This window comes from Anser cygnoides, chromosome 1, assembly GCF_040182565.1.
Source record: "Anser cygnoides isolate HZ-2024a breed goose chromosome 1, Taihu_goose_T2T_genome, whole genome shotgun sequence".
In the NCBI taxonomy this organism is placed as follows: domain Eukaryota; kingdom Metazoa; phylum Chordata; class Aves; order Anseriformes; family Anatidae; genus Anser; species Anser cygnoides.
Window position 1 is genome coordinate 185,384,582 of NC_089873.1, and position 17,720 is coordinate 185,402,301.

At 36.8% G+C, this 17,720-nt stretch overlaps 1 protein-coding gene across 1 annotated transcript in view; it reads right to left on the bottom strand.

Annotated features, from left to right (window-relative positions):
• FREM2 (FRAS1 related extracellular matrix 2) overlaps positions 1 to 17,720 on the bottom strand; it is a 129,483-nt gene that overhangs the window by 41,394 nt on the left and 70,369 nt on the right. Inside the window, exons 3-6 of the mRNA XM_066989665.1 lie at positions 14,159 to 14,305; positions 11,106 to 11,336; positions 10,802 to 10,927; positions 10,142 to 10,393 (exon numbers count right to left, since the gene is read on the bottom strand). Coding sequence (XP_066845766.1) covers positions 10,142 to 10,393; positions 10,802 to 10,927; positions 11,106 to 11,336; positions 14,159 to 14,305 — 756 coding nt within the window. The remainder of the gene's footprint in view (positions 1 to 10,141; positions 10,394 to 10,801; positions 10,928 to 11,105; positions 11,337 to 14,158; positions 14,306 to 17,720) is intronic.

Below are 17,720 nucleotides of genomic sequence, written 5' to 3' on the forward strand. Positions count from 1 at the left end.
TTTTAATGTTATCTTAATGATTTTTTTTTTTTTTTTACTGCTGCTGAAAAAGAATCCTTGTGCACTGTTTATTCATGTAGTCACAGACAAACATAAAAATGCCTAAATCCTAAATTAGCTAGCCTCATATTCCAGTGTGTTTTTCACACTTTTTGAGGCATGTATCTTCAATGAAAGACACATTCTGTATGGTTACTCATCCTAGGAAACAAATCCTTACAAATGTTTTGAAAGCTCATTTCCTGTAAGCTGTGTTAGTAGCTCCCCAGGGGAAGTAGCAAAGCCAGGCTACTAACAGGGAAAGCATTGTATTTCGCAGGTCATGGCTGGAAAACACAGCTCTTTGACTGGGGCTCACTTACAGCAGATCTTTAATCTGGTAATCACTCTGGAGAGAGACCACTGCAAATTTAATGGTTCCTCTTTTGGAAATAAGAGGAGTTTCTTAAAGAGTTTTTTTGTTCAGACCCACAGATTTCAATGGCGTGAAGTTACAATAATCGGAGGAGAAAGGTTAGAAGCTTTAGTCCTAGGTTTCTTGCACAGAAATGAAATCTTTGTCTTGCTTTTGTACTTAGACAGTCAGGAGCGTATATCAACTACAGCACTAGGCAGTAATCAAACAGGAAAACAAACACACTTCTCACGCTGTTAGAAATAGGTCTATCAGAAAATCAATGAGATAGCATGAAAATGTTTATTTCCAAGGGGGCTTTTGTTTTTAAAATGATATCTTTACAAACTACTTTAGATCAACATGGTAGAAGAGTATAGTGTTTGCAAGATATGCAAAGTGCCACAATCCATTTGGGTTGCCAGTGCAAATAATGTGGAAGACAGGGTAGGTAGGAAAAAACATAGAAGAGGACAGTCTTTTGTGCTGACACCAGCATAAGCCTCAATACTGAAGTGATTTTCAGTGATTAGTATTTTCAGTGAGACATACATGTATTCCCAGGACAGAAATAACAGAAAAACAAAACAAACAAACAAAAAAAAAACCACCAAAAACATGACCCGCCACTCTGCCACATAGATATTGAAGTTAGGAGAAGCAGTTGTTAAAGCTGAACATATGCGTGATCTTTTCCAGTGGTGTTTAACTTCTTCTCTCTAAAAACTTTTTCCTTCTTGGTTTCCATGCCCAGTACAAACAAGGCAACAATGTGAACATTTTGAGTTGCCAGAGCTATTAGAAGTCTATAGTTGTAATACTGAAGCTCCAAAACAATGCTTTGTAAGTTAACCAGCTTGTTCTGGTGCAGTCTAGACATGCTAGTGAGTTCAAAGGAATGAGCCCTGTTTGCTGACACAGATAATTAGCTTAGACCTAACAACAGACAAACAGGGCCACATTTCCTCTGGACTTGATCTGGTTCAACCCAGATAATCCACATGCCGCTAGACAATGCTTACTTGCATTTCAGTATCACAGTTAGCATTAATTGATGGCGCTGGGGTTAGTCTGTATTTAGCATGGGAGACTCCACCCTTCAGAATGTGAAGTAGGTGAGCTGCAGATAGATTAGTTAAGAACAAGAGTTCCATTAGCCAGAAGAAACATCCATTTACTGTTTAATAGAAGCAAAGATTAACCTCTGTAGTCTCTCCCATATATTCATGTTAATGGCAGCAAAAGAAAAGCTTAGAAGAACTGTTCAATTTAAATAGTTTATATTATTATGAAAGAGGACTTCAACATTTGAAACTTGGTAGCACCACTCTACAGCTATTTACACATACTTGAAGCTATGCAATCAACTGAGTTTGCATTTAGCACAATGAATTTAATTTGCCAAGTCATTTATTTTTGTGGAATGCTGTAGAAGCAGGGGTCAAGATTACAGTCAAAGCTCAATTCTAGATCAGGTACCTACTGTGCAAATGCCAATAGCTTTTTATTTGATGTGGTCAAAACAGATTACTTTTCAAACTCAGATGTTGTAATCTTAAGAGCTTTCATCCTCTTAGCACTGTTGTCATAACTATTGTAATCAAAAAGTAAATTAACCTCAGAATCAAAATTACCAGTCACAGACAAATTGCCACAAACATTATCTCAAGGAAATAATGTCTGCATTTCCATTTATCTCAACAGACCATTTCTGCCCAGCATCTTAGAATATTTTTTTAAAGGATACTGAAAACATTATAATATCTAAAATGAAAAACTTTAATGAAGGCAAGCTTTACCAGATCCAGTTCTATTTTCCAAGAAAAACACATATAATTTTTTAATCCACAAAGATAATGCCATACATTGACTGTACTGTTTCATTCATGAATTACTCTCATTTTATACAACTTAATCCAGTAATTCCAGAAAAGTCTGTATCAAGATCAATATCTGCTATGAACAACATTATATATGATTCATTTTTAATTAATTTATGATATATGCTACTTCATTGTAGCAAACATGAACTTTCTCTTTCTGCATCCAGGTTTCAGTTTCTCTACACACAGTCACAAGACTGCCTTACTGCCTTAGGAGGCCTGGAATCCACATCTAATCCCCCTGCCACATGAATGAGCTAAAAACAAGTGTGAACATAGAAGCACAGTGGAGGAAGTAGACTACAGCTCTGGCTGCAGGACTGAGGGCTGCATAAAGGTGTCTATAGCGATACACCATCTCTGGTCATGTACTCTACTTTTCTTGGCAGTCCCACACCTGCTGCAAGGACATACTGCAGTATACTTTGAAGCTGGAAGAACTGAGCTAATTCTGATTTTCCTTGATGTCAAGTTGCAATTGTAATGGTTCAATAACAATTAGATGAGCTAGAGTATACATGAATTGGGGACAATAAGTACATCTGAGACTGTTAAGACATGCCACAGCTCAACTCTTTCAACATGTGCACCTTTAACCTGAAGATGAAAATTTCAATAATTATTTAACTACTGTGTACAAGATAGTAATGAACAGTCTTAAGTTGTCTCTCAGCTATAACTGGCATTCCAGGAGAAAAGCTTACCATTGCAAGTGACCTTCTCTTGGAAGCAATTCATCTACCTTGGTTGGTTTGCTGAGAAACACTTACCCTTCCAAAATACTGAATTCGTGTGTATGTGAAAAATGTAATAGTAGTAGAAGTATTGTTACGCTCATTGCATACATCACCTAAAGGCCTTAATATCAGGACTTCGGGGTCACACCCAAAAATGATTGTATTGACTGCAGCAAACATCTGACTTTTACACACATTTTTTCTACTATTAGACCTCCTACAGAGCACGAAACCAGTTCAGATTCTTCTGCATGTTTTATTTTCAGAAAGAGAGATTATTTTTGCATAAGAGGTCTGGGAAATGGTATCACTAACAAATTCTCAGCAAACTGATGCAACAGAGACAGACAGATAAATGGGAAGGCTTGGCAGTAGTATTTAAATATGCCACACACAAGGTACCTCGCAGCTAGGCCAAGCGAGAATGAGCTCAGAGTCTGTGATGATTCTTATGCGAAATAACAAATAAGGACTCCTACAAATAGAAATGGAAGGAGAAGCCAAGCAGCATTTTAGAAATCAACTGAGAAAGATACAGTATGTAGCTATTTCTAAATATGTTTTTCCTATTTTAATCAAGTAATTAATTTACTTCTGGGTCTTGCAGAAAAAGCAAGCTGTAAAAAAGGTTTGAGTGTAACAAGTATGTTTACAAAAACAGAGGTCTTACAAGAAGAATATTTTGAATTTTGTTCTTCCAAGGCATGTTCCCACACCTACACTCATATCAAGAAACATAACCACAAAATTGCAATAGCTCATTCTACAAATGCTTTCTTTGTAATATCTTGTAACATCATCCACCTAAATCATGATCATGATTTTAAAGCTCAAAACCATAGCAATGACAATTATGTTTTCTCCCTAGCTGAGATTTCAACTAGTTAGCAAGTAGTAGTAGTCTAGCTTTTGAATGATATACCTGCATTCTATTGCTTAGTAATGAAAGCTGATAAGAGGATGGCAAGGAAACTGTGGCCATTCAATAGCAAAGACAGAATTTCTGGCCTCTTAAAAGTAATTGCATGCTGAATATGGGTGAGGTCCTACACAATGAAAACAATTAACCTTTGCGAAAAAGAATGTATCAATATCCTAAACACCAAAATAAAGCCAAATTATGCATTTTCTGAGACAAATTTTTAACCAAATGAATTACAAACATGAATCCTATTGAAGTAGCAAATGTGTATGGTTTCATTGAAGAACAAATGAAGAAGGGAGGTATTATTATTAGAATTACTTTTATTACAAATGGTGCACAGAAGAGGAATATCATAACCAAGAAATGTAAAAGGCACTGTTTACCACATGGCTGTTGTTATTTGACTATCACTTCAGGCACAGCTTGTACCACATTTTAAAAAGAAAGTTATAATTCTCTCCATTCTTGTGGATAGCTATTACATTTGTTCTTCTGCATATATATATACACAGATTTTTCTGAATTGGAGACAGTTTCACCATATTAGAAGACAGCCTAATAAAGACTGTCCCAATTGCACCTTTATCATTCAGTCACAATCCTAGCTTGCTTAACTGGCAGAAACAATTCCTTCCAGGCTTTTCTGCCCAAATACAATGAAAACACATTAGAGAAGAAAAATATAACAGAGACCTTCCATGCTCTGTGTATCGGAGCTAACACTAAGGATGGGACTCAGCAGAGAAGACATAACAGAAATGAATATAAAACAACAGCCAGAGCTGTAATGACAAAAAATGGACCCTGCTGTTAAAAGTTCTTAAATTCTCTCCTTTGGACTTCTGACCCTGTATGTATGGGAGAGAGGAGAAAAGAGTGGCCTGATGGACGGTACTCTGAGATAATTTGAGTTAATCCCTTGAGAATTTACACATTCAAAAGGAGAACTGGTTACTGTGTTACTCAGCATCCTTTGGGTCTTCAAAGACTAATGAGTAAAATGGCAAAGTCTCAATACAAGGAACGTCAGAGAAAGCAAGATGATCTGAAGAAACCTTAGGAAAACTGAATTCATCAAGATATCCTACACAACTTGATTACCCAAATCTTAAACACACTAAGCACTTACCAGGACACTAAATTAACTCCTTGCAATTGCAAGCAACTAAGAAAAAATGCTTAATTTAGACTGATTTTCTAGGCATTCAATATATTTTCAGTCTATAATAAATAAAAGATCTGCAATATGAAGACCAAAGCCATAAAAATAAAACATGCTACACGAAGACAGAATGAGATTTTCAAAGTACTCCTGAGTGAACTGTTATAACACAACAATCCATTAGCCTCCCTGGAAAACAACAGCATGTGTAAGAACATCAGCTCATTTAACTCATTCTAGATTTAACATAAAGTATAATTTTCTACAGTTCATACAATTTTTAACTTTCTGCTTATTAACTATTTTATGTGCTTTCAGTACACAACTTAAAAGCTGTCCTCTATTTCAACACTCTCCTAGGAAAAAATACTGTAATTCACATAAAATTGTAGTAACACATATATAATCTAATCATTTAAGAACCTACAGCAGCGAAGGCTTAAATATATGCTTCTCTAGCAGCTGAGTCCTCTGTCCTAAAGGAACCATCTGAAATAGATCACAGAATCATTTGGTTTGGAAGGGACCTTAAAGATTACCCAATTCCAACCCCTCTGCCATGGGCAGGGACACCTCCCACCAGACCAGGTTGCCCAAAGCCCCATCCAGCCTGGCCTTGAACACCTCCAGGGATGGGGCATCCACAGCTTCTCTGGGAAACCTCTGTCAATGCCTCAGCATCTTCAGAGTAAAGACTCTCTTCCCTGTATCTAGTCCAAATCTACCCTCTTTTAGTTTAAAGCTGTTACGGCTTGTCCTATCACTACACTCCCTGACAAAGAGTCCCTCCCTATCTCTCCTGCAGCCCCCTTTAGGTACTGGAAGGCCGCTGTAAGGTCTCCCCAGAGCCTTCTCTTCTCTAGGCTGAACAACCACAACTCCCTCAGCCTCCCTTCATAGGAGAGGTGCTCCAGTCCTCTGACCATCTTTGGGGCTGTGACATCTGAAGATACGACAAAGTACTGTCTGGAGGTCATGCTTTATCCTCCTTACCTATCAAAGGAACCTAAATCTTAAGGTTAGACTATATACATAGTTGTTAAGCAGCTAAGTGAAGATGATATTAATTCAACATCTGTAGTTCATATATGTATAATGCATGACTGTGTGCCTGCATACACAGATATAATAAACTGTCAGCATCAGATGATGTTAGAAAAATATCAGTGTGCCTCGTTCCCTCTTTAAAATGTCCTACTCTAAGATATGAAACTAATTTATTTCTGTGATAGAGAGCAAACAGACTAAAATTTTAAGGCTGTCACTGTAAATTAAACATTTTTTACTCTGTTGAACTGGTAATAGTAAAAAACTAGAAGTAGACAAAACTGGGAGTATAACATGTCATAAATAGGCTGTCTTCCACTCTTCCCCTCGATTAGTTGCCAATTTGGCCATTTTCCACAGATTGAGGAAAGAGGAGAGGTCACATAGAGATTTTACCTAATGAGAGGACAAAAGAAATTGAAAGCTGCTCAGAAGTTCCAGAAGCATCAGACCCAGGGGCACCGTAAAAATAGAAAAGGAAGTAGTCAAAAATATCTGTACAGAGCACAAATAATAACTAATTTGTAATTTTAGTCATCTCTGGAAACAGGTGAAGGATACTTGGCCAAATCATGAGTCCAGTCCATAAAATAAGATTAGGCATGCTCTGCCAATAGTGTTTGGGTTGTAATTAAATTGGACAAATAGACTGGAAGATATTGACTGTGAAGATCAACCAGCCACTTGTTCAATTTAAGGTTAGGGCATACCTATGGTCAATGAGAAAAAGACACACTTGAATGCTTGCCTTGAAGACCAGTGGAAGTAAGGAGATTCTAGATAATCTTGTGAGATAAGGATGTCCCTCAGAAAAAAAAATGTTAATAATAGAATATTGAATTATCATCAGCTGGAAATTTGGCTCAGTGCACACTGAAAATCAGCTTACACTGTTTGCCTACCAGGACACTTAATACAAAACATAGATTTATAATGTAGCATTGCACTGCTGACTTTTTGCCTCTTTTCAGGCTACTGACAGTAAATATCAACGTGACCTCTACTGTCCGGCAAGTTGGACAAGTGCTAGTGGCTATCAATTTCCATAACGTGGTGTATGGCACCGATCTCCACAACGTGGTGTAAGGATTTCCAGTGTTCATTTATCTGTAGGGGGAGTGACAGCAAGAAAGAAATCCCCAGAAGACTAAAGAATTTATCTGTTCTGTTTGACCTCTAACACTGGCCTTCTGCATTGTCATGACTGGGTCATATCATCATCCAGTCTTCTCAGCTATAAAATGTTCCCATATAGTGCTATCCTCTACCACATGGATGATATAAATGATCACTTCAGCCGAGTAGGTATAAAGAAAATGGAAAGCAAATCTCTGACATAAATCTGAGTCCCTTGCCTTCCCAGCCTTGATGTAGAAATGTCAAGAAGAAATATGAATGGCTGCTTGCCCATCTAATGTGAATGAAGTGGAACAAATGTATTTAATGTACTTCCTGCTGTGAACAGCATGAGGCTTCAACAATTCCACTAAGGAAAGAAGACTGTTTCTCAGCCCGGCAATAAGACTGTGTGCTCTCATGGCAACACTAAATACAGTAGCATGGAATTAAAATCACTTGGGAAGACAGCCACTGATAAAAAACTTGAAACAAACAAAATAATTGCAAGTATTCTCCTCTTAGCTGTAAACTTTGAGTTCTGCATTCATTACACCTTTTCTGGTTTCAAAATGTGATTACAAACCAAAAGTTTAAAATTAGTACACAATCAAAAAAAAAAAAAAAAGAGAAAGTAAGAAAAAGTCCAAATCAGCAACCCAGAAATCAAACATTTGACTAGGAGACAGAAGAACTTTTGATGACAAGCCTTTCTGCAGGGACTAAGGCATTTTGCATCAGAGTAGTTGCACACCATACAGCAACACTCTCAGTGTTGCTGTCTGTTTAAGAGATTTCATTTCAATAGTGGATTTTTTTTAAAATCAGAATTATTTTATGAATCACAAATAATGGTGTATCACTGTTGTTTAATGGTATTTCATAGTAGAAGCTGTTTTAAGACAAAAGTAGGAAAAAAAACCTGCTTTCATACCCATCAGCATTTATGACATTGTTATAAATAGAAAATTAGATTTCTAAAGGTAGGTTTATATCTACTGTCAGAAATTCTTGTACTCAGATGCACCATGTACCCGAGGTGATTGATCTCAAAAGCTGATATACTTCTCCCAGGATGAGATGGTTCCTGGGAGTACAGCTCTCTTTTCATTAACCATAGAAGGAACCTAACATAACCTGCTTGCATGAGATGTCTCAATGGATAGATAGATAACTAACATCAAATGAGCTTACTAACCCCCCCCCCCGCCCAGAAGTGGATGATTTACATAGGTCTTTCCCCTCAGTGTTTTTCTTTCAGTGCTTCGTAATCTCTGACTCCAACAGATCTATGTTTTTATTTTTAGTGCGTAACCTGTAGCAACACATGTAACTTTGAGTCTATTTCCATGCACAACTTACTTTGTTGTGTACTCCATTGACTTAATCTTTTGACATTTTTACCTGGACCTAGACAAGCTTGAGAAGTGGGCCACGTGAACATAATGAGGTTCAAGTCTAAGTGTAAGTATTTGAAGAAATCACAACTTAATAATATGCTGTCACATTTGTCCAAAGAAACTTTGTTAATTAGAAAATTAATTTAAACAAACAAACAATAATATATCAGCAGATGTGAAGTAAAAAGACTAATGTGGACTACAGAATTTATTAGTTATAATGTTATAATAATAAAATTACTATAGCTTATACACATACTATACGTGCTATAGCTTTTGTTCACCTCTATCTTACACTTTTTCTAAATTAAGTTTGCATTTGGTACGTGATCTGTTACTTTACATGAACTGTTACTTCAAACTGTTGTATTCATTAATGTTATCTGATTACTCAAATAGGCTACAGAGAAAACAAAGTCACCTCTGTTATAACAGAGGATTACATGTGAGAAGTTTCAGGTAGACTGAGTATGATGCAATTAGATGGGTGTCAACTTCCTGCCTTTAAGAGCTACCTTTTATATCCTTAACAAGGGAGAAATCACTGTGCTGATAATAACAGTCTCATTTGGCACCACACTTTCCAGAGAGTACTGTACGACATAATTTCTCACATCAGTCTTTAGGAAATATGACAGCTTAACAATAGATGATTTATGGCCTCAAAGAGAGGACTAAAACAGATCCTTGGTTTTCCTTTCACAGAAATTACAGTTGAGATGTCACCATCTGACCTCCATGCATAAATAAGGGCAACTGTCACAGGAAACATTTTTGCTACCACTCCTAGAGCTGCCACACCAGTGCTGGAGACACTGAAGGACAGGCTTAAGGCTGTAATAATATTTATGCATGCTTTCCGAAGAAGTTGATGAATCAGTAGTGTGCTGATTCTATTCTTCCTTAGCCACAGAACTCTAATTCACCATGAGAAATGTCTCTTCCAAAGCAACACTACTGTCTTTTGATTATTTTTTTTAAAGACATAGGAAGTATACGTGGATACTTCTAGGCAGAATATGAATGCAGCATCAAATACAAAGGAATATAACCTGCCTCTTATCAGCTGCTACGTGGTTTCTGGTTCAGCACTTCTAATCTGGCCCTTTAGAGCATAACAATCAATGGGCCTGATGGCTTTGTAGACACAACCTCAAAATCACACGTATAAGGGTGCCCATGCCACATGATATTTTGTGTTACACCTGTTACTGTGGTAGAATGGAAAGGCACATCTCCTCACTCCCAGTTTGCTCATGTGACTTTTTTCAAATCATAAAAATTCAATACTAAATAATACAAAAACAAACTAGCTCTCTAATACTATTTTCACATATCTTGATGGAAGCAGCATGTGTTTTAACCACCAGGAGTGAGTACAAAAATCCAAATTCTACATGACGTTTTGAGTGTGAATCTACTTTTAGGTCCTGTCCTGGAATACGAATAAATATCACTTTACTACATTATGTCTTACCATCATCCTTGTCAGGTACAATTGTAATTCGAGTGCTTGCAAATTCTGTACCAATTCTTCCACCCATCGGCATGCTCAGCAGAACATCAAAGGTCTCAGCCTCTTCATACAAGGAATCATCTATGATGACTACCCGACACATTTTTTCTCGTTCATCTTTGTCAAAACGTAGAACACTGTTGTGATCCTCAGGTCTGGATATGTAGTCGGAGTATGAAAGTACAGAGGTTGGGGCAGTGCCAGATGCTGTTCCTGTGGCATAAAAGGAAAACGGTCACTACACAAACCCTGGCTATTATAATCAGCTGAGCAATATTATTTTATACCCATTTTTTCAAGCAAGTAAGGGCATGGACAACCACTGCAGTGCTTTTAATTCTCACCACTTTCAAATATTAGAAGTCACATATAAAAATCTTGCAAAAAGATTAAAAACAGATCTCTTTAGCCTCATAATAACAGGCAGGTATTTGGAACATGATCACTTTTTGTCTATATTTAATAAGTCTGTAAGACAGATTGCAAAGATGAATACATTTCCAATTGAGACTGAAGATGAAGTCATTAACATAATTTCATTATGCAATATATGGACCAATTCTTTTTGCTTTTCTGTCTCTTTTCCACTTTCACTTCTTTTTCTATTGTAGATTCTGTTACCTTGTTGGGTGTAACAGATAACCATCAGTTCCTGGCTCACGTCTCCACTTCTTCTGACTGGAATAAATAACTCACCAACATCTTCTTCAATAGTATACGTGGACTGAGGAATAAAAACAGTTGATTCTGCAAAGGACAAACACATTTATTTATGTAGATTTATGGCCTCAGAAAGTCACCTGTGAAATAGCTAGAAGCATTTTAGCGTAAGCTTTGCAATCCACTGCTACTCGTGGCATTTCCCCTCCAGTTAATCTTTTGGCGTATGAACATATTGCCAATACAGTTCTGGAACAGTTCTTACCATCTCCTGGATCAATAATCTCCACTGTGGATACATCTGGAAATTCCAGAACTGCCATGACAGGCTCAGAAAGAACAATTTGAAAAGACTCAGACTGTTCATGTTCACCATCACTCAAAATCCGTACTCGCCATGTAGCTAAGGTTTGGCCAGGATTAAACTGCACCTGCTTCTGTGCTTTTCCTCTGAAGTCTTTATCTTTCTTGGCAGTACCATCTCTGGTGCTAATACCTGCCAAAATCAAAGATTCAGGTCATTAAAAACACCACTTGTATTTTTCTCTCACTACATCATCTTAAAACAAAAAGAAAAAAAAAAAAGCTTATTTTTTTCACAACAATTCTTTTTGTTGCTGAATCAATTTTATATTGGTGTCACACATAGCGGAGAAAGCCTCAATTAATATTATGAAGACAGAGTTAGCCAAACCAAAACTAACTCCTAGAAAAGCTAAATTCTCTAAGCAGATTATCAAGTTTCCATTTTTCAGTAATTCACCTATGCATGACCAAAAATACCAACAGATTTTGTTTCTGCCTTTACCGTTTTGGGTTCTCTTCTGTTCCATATTATCTAAATAACATGTTACCTGAAACCCACGATAATATTTATTTCTCTTAGAAAAAATAAAACACACCTGGGAAGTCCAGCCTTCAAGGGGAAAGCTAAGGAAAACACAAAGACACAAAGAGGTAAACCATAGGGAACACAGATGATAGAAGATGTAAAATTTGAGCCATTGTGGTCATGGTCATTTCCACTACAGTAAGCACTTTTCCTTTTTTTTTTTTTTTTAATGATTATCCATTGTAATTAATTTATAATTATCCTGTGTAATTATAATATTTATGAATTTTCAGTGTTTGCATAATGATGATCATTAAACTCAAACTTTTCAACTCAAGTCAAGTTGAAAATGCAAAGCCACGGGATAAAATCCAGTACAGCTCCTCCCACCTAGACCTTACAGCCTCAGGATCCAGGCTGCTCTGAAATGGCTTTTTGTTGGTGTTTCCCTCCCAGTTTAAGGCTGTCTGACAGCCTTTTGTGTTCTTTCTGCTTAGTAATTCCATTTTGCAGGATTAAGGTAGTCAACCAGAGGCAAGTTATTTCAACTGTCTTGTCAGATCTTCTGCTCTGAGTCAGTTCAGTTCAGAAACTGAATTTGAATCCGTAGGTAGAAAATTATGTAAACTCTTTAAAAGGCAAAAGTCAAACCAGTATCTGTTAATCGGTAACAGTAGTTAATTTAAACCACACATCCTTAACTTTGTGTTTCATTCATCTCTCTTATTCTTTTACTTTCTCTTAAAGAAATATCTATCAAATGTGATAATGCAATCTTTTTTCACCTTTTCACTCCCCAGACACTGCAAACAGCTTTCAACACCTCCTGTATCAGCCTGAACTGACTGCCAACATTGACTGAAGAAAATGAGCCTACTGCTTTTAGCTGCTAACCAGACCAGCTCACAGTGCCCTGAAAATGATGTATGTTTATTGCTGCCTTTCTGGTTGCTACAGCCGTATTTTCTCATTACAGGGAAAATAAAATCTGGATGGGAACTGTAGTCTATGAAAAAAATACAACAACAGTATCAACCTTAGATATCTGATCATAAAATAATCCTTGATTGTACACGTGATGAGTAAATATTGCCATTCATTAAAACTTACCACTTTACTCATGGATTAGTTAAAATCTGTACTAGTCTTCTAATTAACCTGTGTGCTACAGGTTAATTGCTGTTTATAGATGATGTACATATATGTATACACATAAATACATACACAAGTGTATGAAAGGTGGCATGGAAGGATGTTCAGTCCTTTTAGAATACCTCTTGGCAAGAAGCAGACATCAACATCTCAGCCTTTTTATGTTAGTTTGTGGGAAAATACTGGCCTTGTCATCTATTTATAGGAGACCCTTTAGGCTGTGAAGCTAACGAGATTTCTGAAGACACAAAAGTACTTTGGAAATTAGGATTATAGATGTATTTGCTTCTTTAAAAATATGCTTTAAAATCTTTATCATTCCAGTATTTTTAATATTGGGCTTGGACAATAAAAATGACAATATTCAGTAGTGTCAAATGCATTCCTTTAAGAGATCTATTTCATGAAGAATTCCTGAATTTATCTTACAAAAAAAAAAAAAAGGGAGTAAAGATTCCACACTGAGAAACCTGTCCAATTTAAGTTCTGTGATATTTCTTATGCGTTTTCTCATAAACTATTTTTAATTGTAAATATTTTAATTTTCTTCCAATTAATTAAAAGCATTCCACAGGCTGCTGACTTTCTTCAGTGCTTGCTGTTTTCCACGGCATGGAGGTAAATCAGCTAGAGGAACTCTGACTTAAATTTTTATATAGGACAATCACTTCTTTGTTCTGATATAATTTCATGCTAATTTGGGATATATACAACATTGCCAGCATTTCAAACTACTGCACGTTGAGAAGGCATATAGCAAGACTACATTTCACTCTTTTCTGTTTTAAGGATGTCCTCCTGAGTAACAGACCCTTGTGTATCTTCCAAATTGGGTCCACAAACATTTCATTACCTGAAGTCACAAACTTGTTCTGCTAGCGAATAAATAGTTTGTTACAAACACAGACTAAAGCATGAGATGTGAAGATATGATTGTACCATAAAAACACTTATATTTCTAAACACTTCTAAGTGTATACATGAATAAAAGAATAACTTGTTGCACTATTCTTATTTCATTATGTTTTATGATTTTAATTTTACATTTTTATATTTATAATCAACTAAATACTTAAAATCTAAGTTACTAAAATACTTTCAAAAATTCAGTCCAAACAGCAAAATTATTTCCAGGGAAGAAGCATTCTGGAGAACTAATTAGAATAACGTGCTGTGGTGAACTTCAGTTTCATATTAATTAACCAGTCTTGCTTACATGATCCTCTTCTGATATTGAAGCCAACAGAAATTTTCATGTTTCAAATCAAAGAAGGAAGGACCAGGTCTTGGATTTTTAATTTGTAAGTAATTGACAAGACTAAAATTGAACTTACTTATAAAAGAGGTTTCTCCCAGGTAACCTCTCCGTTTAAGAACAACATCAAGATATTTGGAATCTTCATTTACCAAATAATACGCCTTTTCTAAGGAGATCCATGCCCAGTTTAGACGAAAATGTTGATTCCTTAGCTTATTGCCTCCTACAAAATAAAAAATAAATTTATTCATTTTCATATTCATTAAAGAGTACTTTGTCTGTTGAGGTTAATGTAACCTGTATCCTGGGTAAAATATGTATCTTAGCTGGACATTAGAATTCCAGCATAGGTTTAAAACAAAGAAATAACAAGTAAAGAACTCAATCATGATACATTTGGTGCATGCAGAATACATTTACCTTAGATGCATACAACCTAGTCCCATTCATTCCAAAGTATGCTATTTTTTATTTTTATTTTTCCCAAGGGAAAATAACAAGAATTCATTAAATTGTATTTGGAATCCCTTTTTCAGAAATTACAAAAACTGTGGATGATACAAGCTTCTGCAGAACTGTATTTGCATTTCCAAATGACAGACTCAAAGGACATCACATGGAACTTCCTTGATATGATAAGACTGCCAGAAGCACTGAAAGGTCCTTATTATCCTGAGACCCTGGAAATGGCACCTACCATCTGCCTGCCTTTACCCACACAGCCTGCTTTCCAAATTCAATACTTTGTTCACTAAATCTAACAATTTTCGGTCTTCCTGGTTTAGAATGTATGGCTCAGAACTGTACGATTTAGGAAGAGCTTTACATGTCACTAAGAAATGGTTTCAATAAAATTAAGTATCCCTGATCCACGCCACAGTTTATACCTCTGCTGATGCTCTCCTCAGTTTACAAGCTTGGAATTGTTTTGGTTAACCACAGTTACGATTGCCTGTGTCACCTAAGGAGATTTAGGGAGAAACAAATGCTCACTGGCATTCTTTTAAACTATTTATACTGGGATTCTTTTAAACTATTTTGTAATGACCTACCTTAGCAGTACTATGAGTACCCCAAACTGTGTAAGCTGTTGAAATCGATTTGAGAGTTAAGCTTTCAAAAGACCAAAAGATGTCCTCACCAGCTGTCACTCAGGCACAGCAGCAGTACTACACTCCGGGAAAGAAAGCAGACCCCAGAGATCCCTTCCAAGGTCTCTAACATAGCAATCGCACAACAGCTTCCCTGAGACCTTGCTGAACATGGATTGAGTGTCTGAGTTTCTGTGCACTCAGACAATGAGAAGTGAAAGCCCTGTATGGTAAGTAGTACGTTCAGCTAGGGGACCTAAATGGCTAATGCAGACCAAGTCAGCATCTCTGGGTGGCACCTGTTGATGTCCATGGCGTCATCTTTAAGCTAAAGATCATACTTTTCTTACAATAATATAAAGAACCTTCTCAGTCCTCCTCTAACAAAAATGCCCAAATCAGCAAAAGTAGGCTCTATTTTTCAAGCCAAAGCAATACCGGAATACAGGAAGCATCACTCAGAGTTTTAGAGGGGATGATTTGGAAGGCATTTAACTCCAGCTGCAAAACACTAAGCACCAGCCTGCAATGTGAGCATGTCTCAGCCTAATTTCTCATTTCCAGCAGAAATTAAGCTGATGTGTCTACAATTAATAGGATTTGCACAACTGTGAACCCAATAGGAAGTGGTCATTGGCAGACTACACGGGGCTTCTTTTAGTCTAAAAAAACAATCCAGAAGCAACAACTGTAAACAGATGGTACAGCCCAGCTAAAAATCCTGCATTTCTTTTCATCTGGAAATATAAGAGCTGAAAAGAACTAGCAGCTATTTCACTGTCTGTAAACTAAGCATTTGTGCAACAGACTGAATATATCAAATTAGATTAACACATTTCTGATAAAATACAGCGTAGCTTTACTTTGTCATGTACAGTTTACCTCCATCTGTTCACTAATTTTCCACAGCAAAAAGGCATTTCTTGTCAGTGCAGGGATTCTGGGTGTCACAGATTAAAAAGCAGGACAAATCAAGTTCCGTATATCATCCTATAGGGTACGTTTGCTATTACTCAGGGGAATCATGTCAACTTCCACTGCAAGACTAAAACAACCTGTTGAGCTCAGCAAAGACAGATGCTCACTCAGCAACTATCTTCTGGGAATGCTGGCTGGTGCGAGAGGCTGTAGTCTGATCTCCTTCCCACAAGGTGCTGCTACAGAACAAGATTAGCTCAGGTAACATCGGTCTCAAGTGTTCAAAGAAACCCGTTTAGAATTAAACACTTCTGTGCAAAAGCCAGGGAATAAAATAACTTCCCCTGAACAGCAGAGACACACACGTATGTATTTCAGTTCACTCATGGCTTAACTATTGGAGGAAGAGCCAGAGGCTGGTTTTCCCCTTCCAGTTTCTTCCAGTCTGTTCCCTTGAACAAATAGGCAACCCTTCATTTGCTTCCACTCTACTTCAAATATATGCCTCCATATTTCCTTATTGACCTGTCTGCTAGAAAACAAACCACAACACAACATGACACAACACAACACAGCTAACCATGTAATCTCTCTAACATAAAAACAATGGTACTACGTAAATGAAAGGAGGGAAATGGTCATGAAAGTGACTCCTTGCCCTTCCAGTCTTTTCATCTCAGCTGTTACAAAGGGAAGGCCACAAATGCACATACCAAAAACTGCAATAAGTAACCAAGAGCTGTAATAAGCATCATTATAAATCCAGTAACTACAGTGTTAGCTAAACTCAGCAAGTATCTTCCCATTAGTTTCTTGGGACAAATTGAAGAGAATATGTTTTGTGAGAAAAACTGTCTAAGTGTGCCACCTTTGAACACTCTGACCAATTTAAATATAATTTGACAGAGGTATAAAAATTTCTAGGATATAAAAGAAACAAAACAGTACCTATAGGCATCATTGCTGAGAAAAAAACACTGCTGCATGAGCTCATTTCTTATTAGCAATGCAAGCGTCACACTGTATAAACCCCCCAGCTGAAGGAAAAGCTTCTACCAGGGTTTGCATCATTTTAGATGGAAGATATTCCGACTAGGAGACAGAAAGCAATAGGAAATCTGGCATCACTTGTTCTACTGCCCACTGAAAATGGTTCAAATATCTTGTGGGAACAGGCACACACAATCTACAATGCACAGGTCTCTTACATTTCATCTTTAGTGTCTTAAATAGGTCAAACTTAAATCTAATCTATATTCGCACATAATTAGTGAACATATCAAGTTTATTATACAAGAGAAAAAGTCCCTGCTGCTAAGAAGGAACAGTCATGTGGAGAAATTCCAACAGCCAGCTACCAAATCAGTTCATTCCTGTCATCAATGCTATGGAAAATGCTGAAATACAGTGAGCTAAGAACCTAAAGAAAGCATGAAACTTAGGAAGCAGAAAGCACAAGAAAGGCAACATAAAAGATTTAAGTTTCTCTCAGATTTAATACTGTCTTTTTTCCATCTATTTCTTGCTTTCAGCATTTTTTTTTCTATTTTTCTTGGAGTAAAAACCAAACCAAACCAACCAACCAAAAAAACAAACAAAAAACACCATTATTTCTAGGGCCTCCACTTC